The following is a 14,706-nucleotide window of genomic DNA, read 5'->3' as shown; positions in this document are numbered from 1 at the left end:
ATTAGTCTACACCTCGCATGTAAGGGACAAGGACTTCTCTCCAGACTACAAAGACAGCGAGGCTCCTCTCAGCGCCTGTTGGGTCTGAATCACGGAGGGGAGAGGGGGGGGGGCGGATTCTACCTAACATGGCAAGCCCAATGTCTCGCATATTTTTCCAACTAATTGATCTCCAGGAAATCAGAAACGTTCTGGGTGTTGAAAGATCTGATGAAGATTGGGTCAAAAGGCCATTAGTGACGATATAACAGATCAGATGGGCTACCTGTGTAAACGCGCGTGTGTCTTACTGGAGATCCAGATGAAGACGATCCACGTGCCGAACAACCTCCAATTGAGCGAATCGTCGATTTACCCTGTTCTGGTTCAGGAGAGTACAGTGATCCTGTCACAAGTGAGCGAAGGTGCTGTAATCCCTTTACTCTGATAATTTTACAAAGACCCGGCGCAGCACAGTACCATGACACGGTGAGTGTTGTGTCTGCGCACGTGATTAGAGATAATGTAAACTGGACTGAGCCCGTCCTTCCTCTAGACTGAGGGATTGTGTAGATACAGAGCAAAAAATAGCGTAATACTGCTTGGTTACCCTGGCTAGAGGAACAGGGGCATATAGTGGCTAGCTCGCTTAGTACCTACAGCTGATAACTGCGAGAATAGTCTAGTTTGCATGCGACCCAGCACGTCAGAATCAGTAGTGTCTAGGATGCTACAACATTTTGGGTTTTTGCTTGTGTCGGTCGGGAGTGATGTGTTACCTCGCGCTAAATATTTACCGGAGGAAAGTGGGTTTTTGAGTTTTGTTCATTGTGCCGATAGAGACTCATCACGGATATACCCGTTATTGCATGGACATTGGCTTCCGCCATTTTAAAGTAGTCAACTGGGTGGTTGCTTGGTTGTAGCCTCAATGTGTTGCCCATGCTGTCACAGTTAATGACCGATAAAAGATGAGTCCTCTATTTCTGTGCCCGGCCCGCGACACGACTTCCGTGAATCTGATGTCAAGACTCCGATGTGAAGGACAGAAATTGTACGCACAGAGAGGCTCAATGCACCCGCTGGTCTCATAGGCCCAACCTACACTGTGGCTCCATAGAACACGCCTGTTCATATGCACCTACCCGGAGACAGGTTTAAACTGGCAGAGATGGTAGGTCGCATTGTTGCCAGAGATAAAGTCAGGTTTTCATTCCAAGGTCACAGTTCTAATTCACTTCCCACCACCCCTCTCCGTCTCTGTCCCTAATCATTCAATTCAATTCAAGGGCGTTTATTGGATGGGACATGTTTAATTGCAAGCAAATGAGGTAGACAATACTTAACAAAGTGAAAAATTTACAAACGAATCTAACAGTAAAATTAACAATACAGAAGTTCAAAACAATAAACATTAGAGTTCATAGTTTAAATAGTATAGCGTTGCGTAACATGACAAATGGTTAAGCACTACAGACTGTTTAGGAAATAAATTAGGCATATAAATGGGTTTATTAAATAGGTGTTTGTTTTTCACACTGGTTCCATCGCTTTTTCTTTGGAAAGTCAGTAAACATTTTGCTGCTGTCAAGATTTGGTACAGATGTTTTTGTGGTGCGAGTACAGTGTGGAATTACCCAGATAGTATATGGGAGTTTTATCAAATTTGGATTTGTTTTCGAATTCCCTTTGTGGATCTGTGTGAGTCTTGAAGGGAATAGTGTTGTTCTAATATCGGTGTCATACATTGGCAGGATTAGACACGTGCAGACTCGTTGTCCACACTCTTTCGATGCAAGTGTGCCTGCAATGTCTTCTCTTGGAAGAGCCGGCGGGCATTCTGATCTACGCGGTGGAGGTCTCTGTTGTTGTCGTTCGACATATGGCAGCTCCATAGCTCGGACTGAGTTCCCTGCGTCACTACGTCAAAGCTTGTGCTTCTGGCTAAGTTGGAGGTCAAATCACAGTGGAGGTATTCCTGCCACTGTTGTTACTCTCTTGTGCTTAGGCAAACGCATTCTAGTTGCTCTGTTTTTTTGTTAAAATTCTTATCAGACAATGTGGTCAAGCCTAACAGAAGTTTCTTTTGTTTTCTCTATGAGGTGTGTGTGGGTCTAATGTCGCTGCATGTGCCTGGGGATCAGTTGGCAATGTGGAACGTTGTGGTGTGTGTGCTAAGTTTGTGAACAGCAGCCCCAATTAGGACCATGCATTGTTCTGAGGGTACTCTTCTCAGTGTCATCTCTCGTAGGTGAATTGCTTCTGAGTAGGAGTACCCTAGCAGGTATTGGGGAATACGCTCTCTATACTGTTAACCCTGGCGATGAGGGGTTTGCGTGAGTTGACCTGAAATGAACGGCTCTGTTGGCGGATCGATTTATTAATTAGTTGATTAGTATTCTGGGGCCAAGTGTAACCCTAGATTTGACTGCTCTGCATGACATTATTGTTGGGGTCATCTAGCGGTTTGCCGAGCCAAGGATTTTTGTTCGATGTCGGTGCAGGGCGATGACGAAATGACGGAGAACTCGTACCGTGACAATTTGGGTTAATGCCCCATTTATGTGAAATCTTGTTGTTCGAAGGCCCGACCCCTAGAGCCTCCACAACGCAAAAAGGCCCAGTCTGGGGCTGGGCAATCTACCGCCCGTCTCCATGGGCAACCTACCGCCCGTCTCCATAGGCAACCTACCGCCCGTCTCCATAGGCAACCTACCGCCCGTCTCCATGGGCAACCTACCGCCCGTCACCATGGGCAACCTACCGCCCGTCACCATGGGCAACCTACCGCCCGTCTCCATGGGCAACCTACCCAGAGAGCAGAGCCTAAACTGGGAGAGATTGTAATCTCTGGCAACTCTACCTACCAGTCAGGTTAATCATTGCAAGCACATGTGTTTCGAACGCCTTTTGCCCTGCAGTCCAGGGGGGATGGAAACGAGACCCGTAACAAATCACACCAGTGAAAAAGTAACAGTGAAAACTGAAAACCACAGACAACCTAAACCTACCGTCAAACCCTTCAGGTTTATTTTAAACACACGGTAAAAGGGATGTGGGGAAAAAGGGCTGAGCTGGACCCAAACGAACCCCTAAACTAGTCTAGCCTGCTTTAAGAACAGCTAACTAACCATACAGTGGGTGGTCCGCCCGGTTCTAACGAGGGTAATTAGACACTGTTTACCTACGGGTAATGTAGGCCCAAAGGGCAACTTGGCTGATTGTCCCCTTTTCCCACCAACAAACAGTCATACACCATAACAATACAATACTCACAGGCTAACGGACAAAGTGACGTAAGAGAGATCTCCAGAGACGACTGATCGAGATACTATTAAACCAAGGGAAAGGGGATGTGATTGGGTAAGGGAAAAGGAGCAGGTGTGTCTTCTGATTAGGGAATGATGATTGCCACCTGTGAGTAGGGGGGAAAATAAACACACACATAGGATACCTGTATCCATAACAACATGTCTCTCTAATTCACCTCTCGCTCTCTCTGTGTGAAGTGAATGCTCACTACAGTAGAACGTCTGATAGGAGGTGATGCTCTAGCGCTCTCTTTTGGTTGAATAATGAATTACAGGTGTGATCACGTTCCCAGTTCATATTCACCCTTCTGTCTACCAGCAGGGGGCGCTCMTAGGCAGAGCAACTGCTTCATAGCGATGGCCCCATCCAGAAGCAAGCCTTTCCCCATGGCCCACACACTTGTCCACATCTGAGAGGATTGATCTGAATCAGAAGGAAATGTAGTCTAAAAGGGACATCTGCTATTGGTTATCCACTTTTGGACTTTTAAATGAATGATTCTTGAATATAGTTTATAAATGCCTCATGAGCTCAATTCAACTGTCGTACCCCTCAGAACCCAAATAATAAGCCTGTTTTACTCCGGTGTTTACAAACAATGTATTTATAAACAACACCGGTATAACTTCAGAACATGGTTAAAAGTATCATTTCGATTTCATGGATGGTCAGCCCTTGTCACATTTTTCCAGACCCATCCGCCGCTGTTTAGATTTTATAAAAAAGGTGATGTTCGCTAATTGAAATGATGAATTTCTACTGAAGTAGGCCACTACAGAATAGATCAAATATGGGATGATACTTTGTCTCTCCAAATATTCTCACAAAAGAGAGCGAGAAACAGAGAGGAGGAGAGGGAGGATGAGGAACGAGGGTAGGCCTACGAGCTACCGACCATACACGCGCCTAACATCTCTAATTAAATTAGATTTTTTTCTCTCTTTTTTCACCATCCCGATTGGGCAGCGCTCCAACAGCTATTAGCCAGCGCAGCCTGCTCAGCGCACGGGAATCCCCACCCTTTGCCCCGTTATCTCACTAATGACCTACCCACCTCCTCTCTCCCTCATCCCCTCTCCTCCCTATACCCCACTCCTCCATCTCTCTCTCAGGCGGACCATTTTATTTCTTCCGTGGTCTGGTCTCTTAAGGGGGGCAGGGAGGAAGGGGGGGAGGGGAGAGCAGGGGAGAGGGGTGGGCAGGGAGAGAGGGTGAGAGGGTTTGCCACAGCGCCGCTGATTATTGGTCGGAAGATGCTTTCATGGGCTCGGTCCAAATGGCACCCTAATGAAATTTGCTAGATCGAATCCCCAAGCTGACAAGGTACAAATCTGTCGTTCTGCCGCTGAACAAAGCAGTTAACCCACTGTTCCCAGGTAGGCGTCATTGTAAATAAGAATTTGTTCTTAACTGACTTGCCTAGTTAATATAAAGTTAAAAAAAAAAAAAATTGCGAGAGGGGGAGTAATTGGTATATTACGATGCTACTGTAATTTACCCCACAGAATACAGTACCGTACCATATCTTTGAGCGCCCAAAAACCTTTTGACCACTAGTGGGTGCATGGTATTATGTTTCTGGTCATTAACATATGTTGAGGCATGCCTTGTAAAGGCCTATATTTGTTGCACCATGTGAGTGAAAATGCTGTACCAATTGAACTCCTTATTGATATTAGTGCCCCATTAATGTAAAATGTATAGGGACAGATTGGAGTGGCAGCCATGTTTTTGGGTCTGTTTTGCCCTGTAGTCACTGCAGTTTGGAAGCCTTTGTTAAGTCCTCTAGATGTGGACGTGATATAAAACACCATCTATTCATTAATAGGCTGTAATGTGTAAATACTTTACAGCAGCAACCTGCTTTCACCAATCTCTTGTAAATTACAGTAAAATACTGTGAAATACAAACCTCTCCTCTCAAAGAATTTAGTTCATTCATTCAGTCATCCATTTATTAATTTCTATTACATACGTTTACTTTTTTAAGTATAATACAGTATTTTCTTTATGGTATTGTACTGTGTGTCATTACACAGGATTTGTTTGATACTGTAGGTAGATTACAGATGATTTAGTAAACAGATAGTTTATGTTTACTAATCTACTTTTAGAACGGTGAGAAAATACCCACTTTGAAATGTATCCAAAAACACTTATACTCTTTTAAATAATATGATACATGGCCTAACTAAATTAAAACAAATAAATGAAAACATTTACGAAAATACCTATTTTRATGGGCCATATAGGAGTATGAATATTTTACTTTTCAATTCTGTGTTAGTAGCGTCTTCCCTACAGGCTATAACGTGTGCATGATATAGGCTACATTTGTGTTCCTGATTTTACTTAATTATGTTTAATGGATAAAACCACAAACGAACACTGATTCTATTCTATTATATTCTAGTATGCAAGAACATACGGCTATTTATAAAACGGATAAGCTAAATGATTACTTTACTCCCCGTGTCTGTGATCAGTACAGTCAATTAATTGATGTAGCCTACGTCTCCTCTCCTTAGTCTACAGTCAGTCCCAGCGGGGCTGTGTGAGGGTCATCCCGCCACTGGATCGTTACAATAACACGGCTATAATGGATGGATGGAGGCGCTTGTTATTACTCCACGGTCCGCTCTCCACTCCTCTGCTGTGCTCTCCACAACACAGGCAGGAATTCTCTGATGGACAACGAGTTTGCAGCTCAGGACAGTTCGTGTGTTTGTGTGTGTGTGTGTTTCACAGTGACTTGGGCTTTCCCGGCCCGGGTATAGCTTGCTTCTCTCCCTTCCTCCAAAGGGCCAAAGCCAGCTGCATAAATATCTGTCTGCCGTGTGTAAACAGTGCGGTCATAACCCGCGTGAATTAAACAAGGCGTCTGGAGCGGGATTAAGCGCCGTGCGCACATTTACCACTTTCAAAACGGCTGTTAAACAATGAACTTCAAACCGACATACCTCTGCTAAGGCCATTCATTAACGTCAAAACGAAGATTTTATTTGAATAAAAATCCCTTATTTCGTTACCAATGATATTTTAATTCGAATTGATAGCAGTTTGTTGATCTAATGTCAAGCATATCGAGAAAGTATCAATTGTTTACTTTTGGAGATAAAAAACCCGGAATAGGTTCCCTCTCTGCTCTTTGTTGCTCCTACAGTTTTGCTCCTTCATTTTGAGAGAAAGGTCGAGATAACTACGGGTTAGTTTGATCAGAGGGAGAAAACCCTATAGCCAACAATAAAAACACAATGTATCCTGTATAATTTAGTATTCTTAGTAGTCCAACACACATTGAGTGAGAGAATTTATACGATAAAATGAATACATTTTATTTAGTCCTAAATACAATCAGGCGATTACAATAACGGCCACATTTTCATGTGCGGTGACTGACAACTTCACCTGTAAAAATAAAAGAGATATATATATATATATATATATATATACTTGTATGACATTTTTTTTTAAACAATTCATTTTAAAAGTATAAAAGCGAATACAAAACTTTAGCACAACCTGTCCTCGAACCAGCAAAGACAACATGTGAACAATTTAAATAGGCGTATAAAATCCGTTTCTCTGTAGGGTGAACCCGCAAGAGAGTGCGCACTCTCCCGGTTATTCACACTCAATATTTGGTTTATGAGATATGACATGCATGTCTGGTCCATCTGGAAAAGTCCGTTCCCGGTAACGAAAACGTTAATGGACTTGTCATGTCCATCCGTTCCATCACGAGGCAGTTGTTCCACACAACCGGGTGGTGTTGAGCATCTCTTTCAAATCGTTCTCCGGTTTACCGGCGACCATGAAGGGCCATGTCTGAAGAGAGAGAGGAACAGGAAATAAATAATCAGTACCGCGCATAGAACCAGCAACTATTAGGTTAACATAAGAATATCTATGATAAACAAACCGATGAGGTTAACAATCATATCTATGAAAAAACACTAAAATACTAGTAGGTTAACAAATCATATCTATGAAAACACTAAAACCACTATAGGTTAACAAAGAATATCTATGAAAACACTATTAGTTAACAAATCATATCTATGAAACACTAAAATCACTATTAGTTAACAAATCATATTATGAAAACACTACTATAGGTTAAAAAGAATATCTATGAAAACTATTTAGGTTAACAAATCATATCTATGAAACACTAAAACACTATTAAGTTAACAAATCATATCTATGAAAACACTAAAACCTATAGGTCTAACAAAATATATCTATGAAAACACTATTAGGTTAACAATCATATCTATGAAAACACTAAACACTATTAGGTTAACAAATCATATATCTATGAAAAACACTATAAACACTATAGAGTTAACAAATCATATCTATGAAAACACTAAAACACTATTAGTTAACAATCATATTATGAAATACCTAAAACACTATTATTAACAAAATATATCTATGAAACACTAAAACCTATGGTCCAACAAAGTATTCATGAAAAACTTGGTAACAACTCATCTATGACACTAAACACTATTAGGTTACAAATAATATCTATGAAACTCTAAAACACTATTACGTAAAAATCTACATGAAAAACACTAAACATAGTTGTTAACACAAATATTCTATGAAACACTAATGTGTTTTAGTGTTTTCAATGATCAGATTTTAATCCTTAGTGTTTAGTTGTTAACAAGATATCTATGAAACACTATTAGGTTAACAAATCATATTATGAAAACACTAAAAACATTAGAACAATCATATCTATGAAAACACTAAAACCATATGGTTACAAAATTATCTAATGAAAACCTATTAGTTAACAAATCATATCTATGAAAACACTAAAACTATAGGTTAACAAATTCATCTACTAAGAAAACACTATTAGCTTAAAATCATATTATTGAAAACTATTAGCTTTAACAAAGCATTATGATAATTGAAAACACTAAAACTAATTTTTTTTTTTTTTTTTTTTTTTTTTTTTTTTTTTTTTTTTTTTTTTTTTTTTTATTTTTTTTTTTTTTTTTTCTTTTTTTTTTTTTTTTTTTTTTTTTTTTTTTTTTTTTTTTTTAAATTTTTTTTTTTTTTTTTTTTTTTTTTTTTTTTTTTTTTTTTTTAATTTACGTTAACAAATTCATATATATGAAAACACTAAACACATTAGGTAACAAAGAAATCTATGAAAACACAATAGACACATTAACAAAAGTAATATATACTGAATGGTTCCAGTATGTTATATGTGTATATATAAATATTAAATATATATATATGTGTGTGTGTATATGTGAATATATAAATATTAAATATATATATATGTGTGTATATATGTGTATGTATGTATATATGTGTGTATATATGTGTATGTATGTATATATGTGTGTATATATGTGTGTGTGTATATATGTGTATGTATATATGTGTATTTATATATATGTATACACATATATATAAAAAAAAAATATATATGTAAATTATTACATATATAAAAATGATTTCCTGTTCCTCTTTATATAAATATATAAAGATAACTTAAGGATGAAATCATTGATAGTATAACAACAATATGACTAACATTAGGAACATCTTAAAGACAACTTTAATAGAAATACAATGGATAATGAGGGGATTTTGATCTGACGTGTTTAAAGGCTAAATACTGGACCACTTTTTAAAAGACAACTGTCAGGCAGAATTCTGTTCCTAAACATCATAATCATACTTGAATATCTAAATAAAATGGATAGCTTATTTTACATGACGTCTTTACATAGCCTGAACGTCCTGCGAAATAGCAATAAGCTACATTAAATAGGCTAAACTGAATAGGCCAAATTTAATAGCTAAACTAATAGGCCAATTTTAAATAGGCTAAATTTAAATAGGTTTTAACTAAATAGGCAAATTTAAATAGGCTAAACTAAATAGGCCAAATTTAAATAGGCTAAACTAAAATAGGCTAAACTGAATAGGCTAACTGAATAGGCTTTAAATGAATAGGCTAACTGAATAGGCTAAACTGAAATAGGCCAGGCGCTAAATAACATGGAACTCTCCAAAATATACCAGTTGTTTCTGTTTGGATAGGCCCTGTTGTGAAATGATACTGTTGAATGTTTTTTGTTGTTGTCAATTATTGTGTGAATTATATTGTCCAGACAATATTGAGTAAACAATCAAATGTTATGTAGCCTTTTTCAACCATCAGTAAGCCTAAACCTATTAACCATCCAAACCTCTCCAATCAACCTTAAAGTGACCGTCAGAAACACGCTCCCTGGGAAACTTCAACTCATGTCACGTGTTTGATTCATGACGAGATCTTGGATCACTTTTAATTGTAGGATTATCAAGCTAGGTAAAGGGTTTTCTATTCTAAGGCTCAGTTTTTCCCCCCTAGCCACTGTGCTACATTTGCGCATGCTTTGCTTGTAGGCCGGGTGTCAGTAAAGCACTTTGTGACAACTGCTGAGAAAAAAAAACCTCTTTGTAAAATGTATTTGAAATGCTGAGGTGTGTTTCTCACCAGGTTGACGGGGTGGTTATAACCGTTCTCGTATTTGTCGTTGGCAAGGATCTGCCGTAGATGGGCGATGTAGCTCGAGGCAAGGCGKAGCGTGTCCAGTTTGGAGAGCTTGGTGTCCGGTGGGACCCACGGTAATGTCATCTTCAACCGGGAGAACGCTTTTGACAGCACGCGCATCCTCGCTCGCTCTCGTGCGTTGGCTGCGTTCCTCTGCACAGGTTTGCCGCACCCCTCGTGGGCCTCACTGTTCGGCGCCTTCTTCCTACTGTACGRTGTTTTCCGTTTCTTTCCCGCTGTAGCTTTATCGTTGGCCGAGCCGCCCTCGCAGTTCGAGCTCTCCTCTGTGCTCTCGTTCGATGTACCGGAGTCTTTACCGGAAGAGCCGAACTTCAGGATCCCGTCCAGGACCTCGTCGTCGAAGTCGCTAAGCGACCCGGTGGACATGGTCGGTTGTCGGTTGGGGCGCGTGGCCTCAGCAGAGTGTGGCACGGGACGGACTAAGACTACCGGAGACTGGGGTGAGCAAGCTCGCCGGTGTATGTCCTCCTCCTCCTCCTCGAGACCCAACAGGCTGCTCATGAACCGGAGCGGCGGAGGATGTGGAGGAAACGGTAAGCTGTCCTACCATTTATCTCTGTGGGCGGGGGCGTGACCGCGAGGGAAGGGGAGCCACGGGGAGGGATGAACATTTCGACACGTCTCCAACTCCAACATTGTGGACGCTGTAGTAAAATAACTGGGTCTGTTGTAAAAACATTTATTTTATGCCAGTTATTCATAAACAGCCGATAGAAAGAGSAAAAACATCACTTTTTGATCATTTAAAAACAAAGGACAATCTGCATGGGTATAGCCAGGGGCGCCGACAGGGATTTTTGGGCCCCTTGAAAATATATCACATTGAGCTCCATCATCACAGGCCACACCAACCCCGCGCAATTGCTGTAACCACACACCTCCAGGACCCAATCGACCCATTCAAAGCTTTAAATAACTCTACCTTTGCAGGTTTGCATCTCTCTTGTAGTCCCAATATTTACTGTACGATATGTACTGACAGTGAGCTGTGATAATATAACACTGTGCAGACATGCACGCAACATTCTGCATACAGTGGAATTCACTACTTGATGCGAGACTGATCCGCTCTATAAGAAATGTGCTAAAGGACATCTTTTACAGTCTACATGTAATGTTAACGGTCAAATTCTTCAATGGAAAATTATCTTAYCATTAATAAATAACTTTAAATAAATATAACTTAAATATACATTATAACCTCTTCAATTAAAATAAATTAACTTTATCATCTATAGAATGATWTAACAAACAAAATAATAAAATCWGCAGCAGATGTTTGAACTAAGTATACGTACCAACGAGACAATAAGCAGCTGTTAAAGTGGAAATGGAAAACAACATGGAAATGAAAAGGCCTGATGGTGGCGCTAGAGGAAAGGTCAAGAGGTCACCAAYTCAYTAMGTTTCTTCTACTTGGGGTCWTGATTGTGAACAACAGGTTTTATGGTCAATCCAGCCATTACTTTGAGATATATCTTGTTCTCAGCCTGTGGGCATCATGTGTGTAGTGATCCAATATCCATAGTCATTTAACAGTTATCACTGGCCCTTGCTCAGCCTTACCAAGAGCCCAGCGCCGAGCCTTCTTGCTAGCAAAGTCACTGATCAAGTCTTTGAAATCCAGCTTTCTAGCTAACTGACGTTCAATGGGACAGCGTGGCAAGACTGCAAAGCCTGTCCTGGGACATAGTGGACCTCAAATAGATTATCAGTTTTAGCTTACTGAAAGCTCTCTCGCCACCAGCAACAGTTTACAGGCAAAATATGCGTAAAGCAATGCACACTTCTCCAAAAATGCTTTGCAGCTGCATCTTACAAATTGCATTCAGGAGACCAAGAGGGGACAAGTTAGGGGGACAAGTGGCAGCATATACAGTGTTCAGGTGTCTTACTTCATTATGAAACTCAGGTGTCAGATCTCTGGAATACTTCATGATCTGTGGTTGGCACACAGAAGGGACTTTATCCTCACTAATCTGCCCAACTTTCAGAACAGCAGAAAATTATTCTACAATTTTTGCAGTGGTGTCAAACCTAGTGTTCAAGTCACTGATGATGTTGTCCATAGCAGTAAAAAAAACACTGTGTTCTGAAACACCTTTGCTGCACTGTCCTGAGCCGTCTCCTCTTGAGAGGTCTCATCAGGGAATCTCTTTCTTTTCCTCTGGCGACTGTGTTCCTTGCCAAATTCAGGTGCAACATCCATTTGCTTAGCAGTCAGTGTTACCTCAGACAGGAGAGACTCCCATCCATCTCTAAGAGCCTGCATCCCTTCCTGTAAGGCTAGGTTGTGATGATAGGTTAATAATTTAATATTGAGAAAAATTATACCTAATGTTCTAATCATTTTTTAGGGCCCTGTCAGTCACATGCCGCCCCCCCCCCATATGGTGTCCCTGGGTATAGCCTGGGCCTGTACCGCACAACAACTACACGAGAATCAATAACCAAAATGTATAACACTTACACTGTATCTCTCTATACTCATATCTTATCAATGATTAAATTAAACGTAAATTAAGCATACACATCCCAGAATGATATGACTGATCATTATCCATTGGGATGTTTATATGAAATATTTAGGATTTGAACCTGTATGAACTATGTGCTACTTTTAATATAAATACAGTATTTATTTTTTTTTTACTAAGAAAGTGTTCAACATTTGTTTGTAAAATAAATGTCCACTAAAATATGGAGAAATTCTAAATGAATCAAAGTATATTTCAAATGGATTCGATGCAAGTTACATCAGCGAAGGCCTGTCTTCTTGATTGGCTTATTTCCTGCTTGAATTGAAATGGAAAATTGGACATTTCGATAACTTCGAAATTGAATTAAAAGTTTAATAGTCAAATATGCATTTATTATTATAATTATTATTCTAGGTTATAACAAATTCCACAGAACGTACACTTGTAGCCTACTGCAGGTGTTGTTGCCCAGCTATAACTACATGCTGTGTAGCTACTGCAGGTGTTGTTGCCCAGCTATAACTACACATTGTGTTGTCTACTGCAGGTGTTGTTGCCAGCTATAACTACATGCTGTGTTGTCTACTGCAGGTGTTGTTGTCCAGCTATAACTACATGCTGTGTCAGCTACTGCAGGTGTTGTTGTCCAGCTATAACTACATGCTGTGTGTCTACTGCAGGTGTTGTTGTCCAGCTATAACTACCGCTGTGTTGTCTACTGCAGGTGTGTTGTCCAGCTTAACTACATGCTGTGTACCTACTGCAGGTGTTGTTGTCCAGCTATAATACATGCTGTGTTGTCTACTGCAGGTGTTGTTGTCCAGCTATAACTACATGCTGTGTTGTCTACTGCAGGTGTTGTTGCCCAGCTATAACTACATGCTGTGTAGCCTACTGCAGGTGTTGTTGCCCAGCTATAACTACATGCTGTGTAGCCTACTGCAGGTGTTGTTGTCCAGCTATAACTACATGCTGTGTAGCCTACTGCAGGTGTAGTTGTCCAGCTATAACTACATGCTGTGTATCCACTGCAGGTGTTGTTGTCCAGCTATACTACATGCTGTGTAGCCTACTGCAGGTGTTGTTGTCCAGCTATAACTACATGCTGTGTTGTCTACTGCAGGTGTTGTTGTCCAGCTATAACTACAGCTGTGTTGTCTACTGCAGGTGTTGTTGTCCAGCTATAACTACATGCTGTGTGCCTACTGCAGGTGTTGTTGCCCAGCTTATAACTACAATGCTTGTGTAGCCTACTGCAGGTGTTGTTGTCCAGCTATAACTAAATGCTGTGTAGCCTACTGCAGGTGTTGTTGCCAGCTATAACTACATGCTGTGTTGTCTACTGCAGGTGTTGTTGCCCAGCTATAACTACATGCTGTGTAGCCTACTGCAGGTGTTGTTTGTCCAGCTATAACTACATGCTGTGTAGCCTACTGCAGGTGTTGTTTGTCCAGCTATAACTACATGCGGTGTTGTCTACTGCAGGTGTTGTTGTCCAGCTATAACTACATGCTGTGTTGTCTACTGCAGGTGTTGTTGTCCAGCTATAACTAACTGCTGTGTAGCCTACTGCAGGTGTTGTTGTCCAGCTATAACTACATGCTGTGTTGTCTACTGCAGGTGTTGTTGTCCAGCTATAACTACATGCTGTGTAGCCTACTGCAGGTGTTGTTGTCCAGCTATAACTACATGCTGTGTAGCCTACTGCAGGTGTTGTTGCCCAGCTATAACTACATGCTGTGTTGTCTACTGCAGGTGTTGTTGTCCAGCTATAATACATGCTGTGTTGTCTACTGCAGGTGTTGTTGTCCAGCTATAACTACATGTGTGTAGCCTACTGCAGGTGTTGTTGCCAGCTATACCTACATGCTGTGTAGCCTACTGCAGGTGTTGTTGCCCAGCTATAACTACATGCTGTGTAGCCTACTGCAGGTGTTGTTGCCCAGCTATAACTCATGCTGTGTAGCCTACTGCAGGTGTTGTTTGTCCAGCTATAACTACATGCTGTGTAGCCTACTGCAGGTGTAGTTGTCCAGCTTATAACTACATGCTGTGTATCCTACTGCAGGTGTTGTTGTCCGCTATAACTACATGCTGTGTAGCCTACTGCAGGTGTTGTTGTCCAGCTATAACTACATGCTGTGTTGTCTACTGCAGGGTTTGTTGTCCAGCTATAACTACATGCTGTGTTGTCTACTGCAGGTGTTGTTTGTCCAGCTATAACTACATGCTGTGTAGCTACTGCAGGTGTTGTTGCCAGCTATAACTACATGCTGTGTAGCCTACTGCAGGTGTTGTTGTCCAGCTATAACTACATGCTGTGTAGCCTACTGCGGT

The 14,706-nt window shown here is 40.7% G+C and overlaps 1 protein-coding gene across 1 annotated transcript; it reads right to left on the bottom strand.

The window, feature by feature from the left end:
- Positions 1 to 6,851: 6,851 nt before the first annotated feature.
- LOC112076678 (transcription factor 21) lies at positions 6,852 to 10,409 on the bottom strand. The gene is made up of 2 exons (XM_024143387.2): positions 9,812 to 10,409; positions 6,852 to 7,119 (listed from the first exon to the last, which is right to left on the bottom strand). Exons 1-2 carry the CDS (start codon positions 10,388 to 10,390, stop codon positions 7,030 to 7,032), a joined length of 669 nt encoding a protein of 222 aa, XP_023999155.1. The 5' UTR covers positions 10,391 to 10,409; the 3' UTR covers positions 6,852 to 7,029.
- Positions 10,410 to 14,706: the final 4,297 nt, after the last annotated feature.

Source organism: Salvelinus sp. IW2-2015, unplaced genomic scaffold (assembly GCF_002910315.2).
Source record: "Salvelinus sp. IW2-2015 unplaced genomic scaffold, ASM291031v2 Un_scaffold3922, whole genome shotgun sequence".
Classification (NCBI taxonomy): Eukaryota; Metazoa; Chordata; class Actinopteri; order Salmoniformes; family Salmonidae; genus Salvelinus; species Salvelinus sp. IW2-2015.
This window is presented reverse-complemented; position numbering and strand designations above follow the sequence as displayed.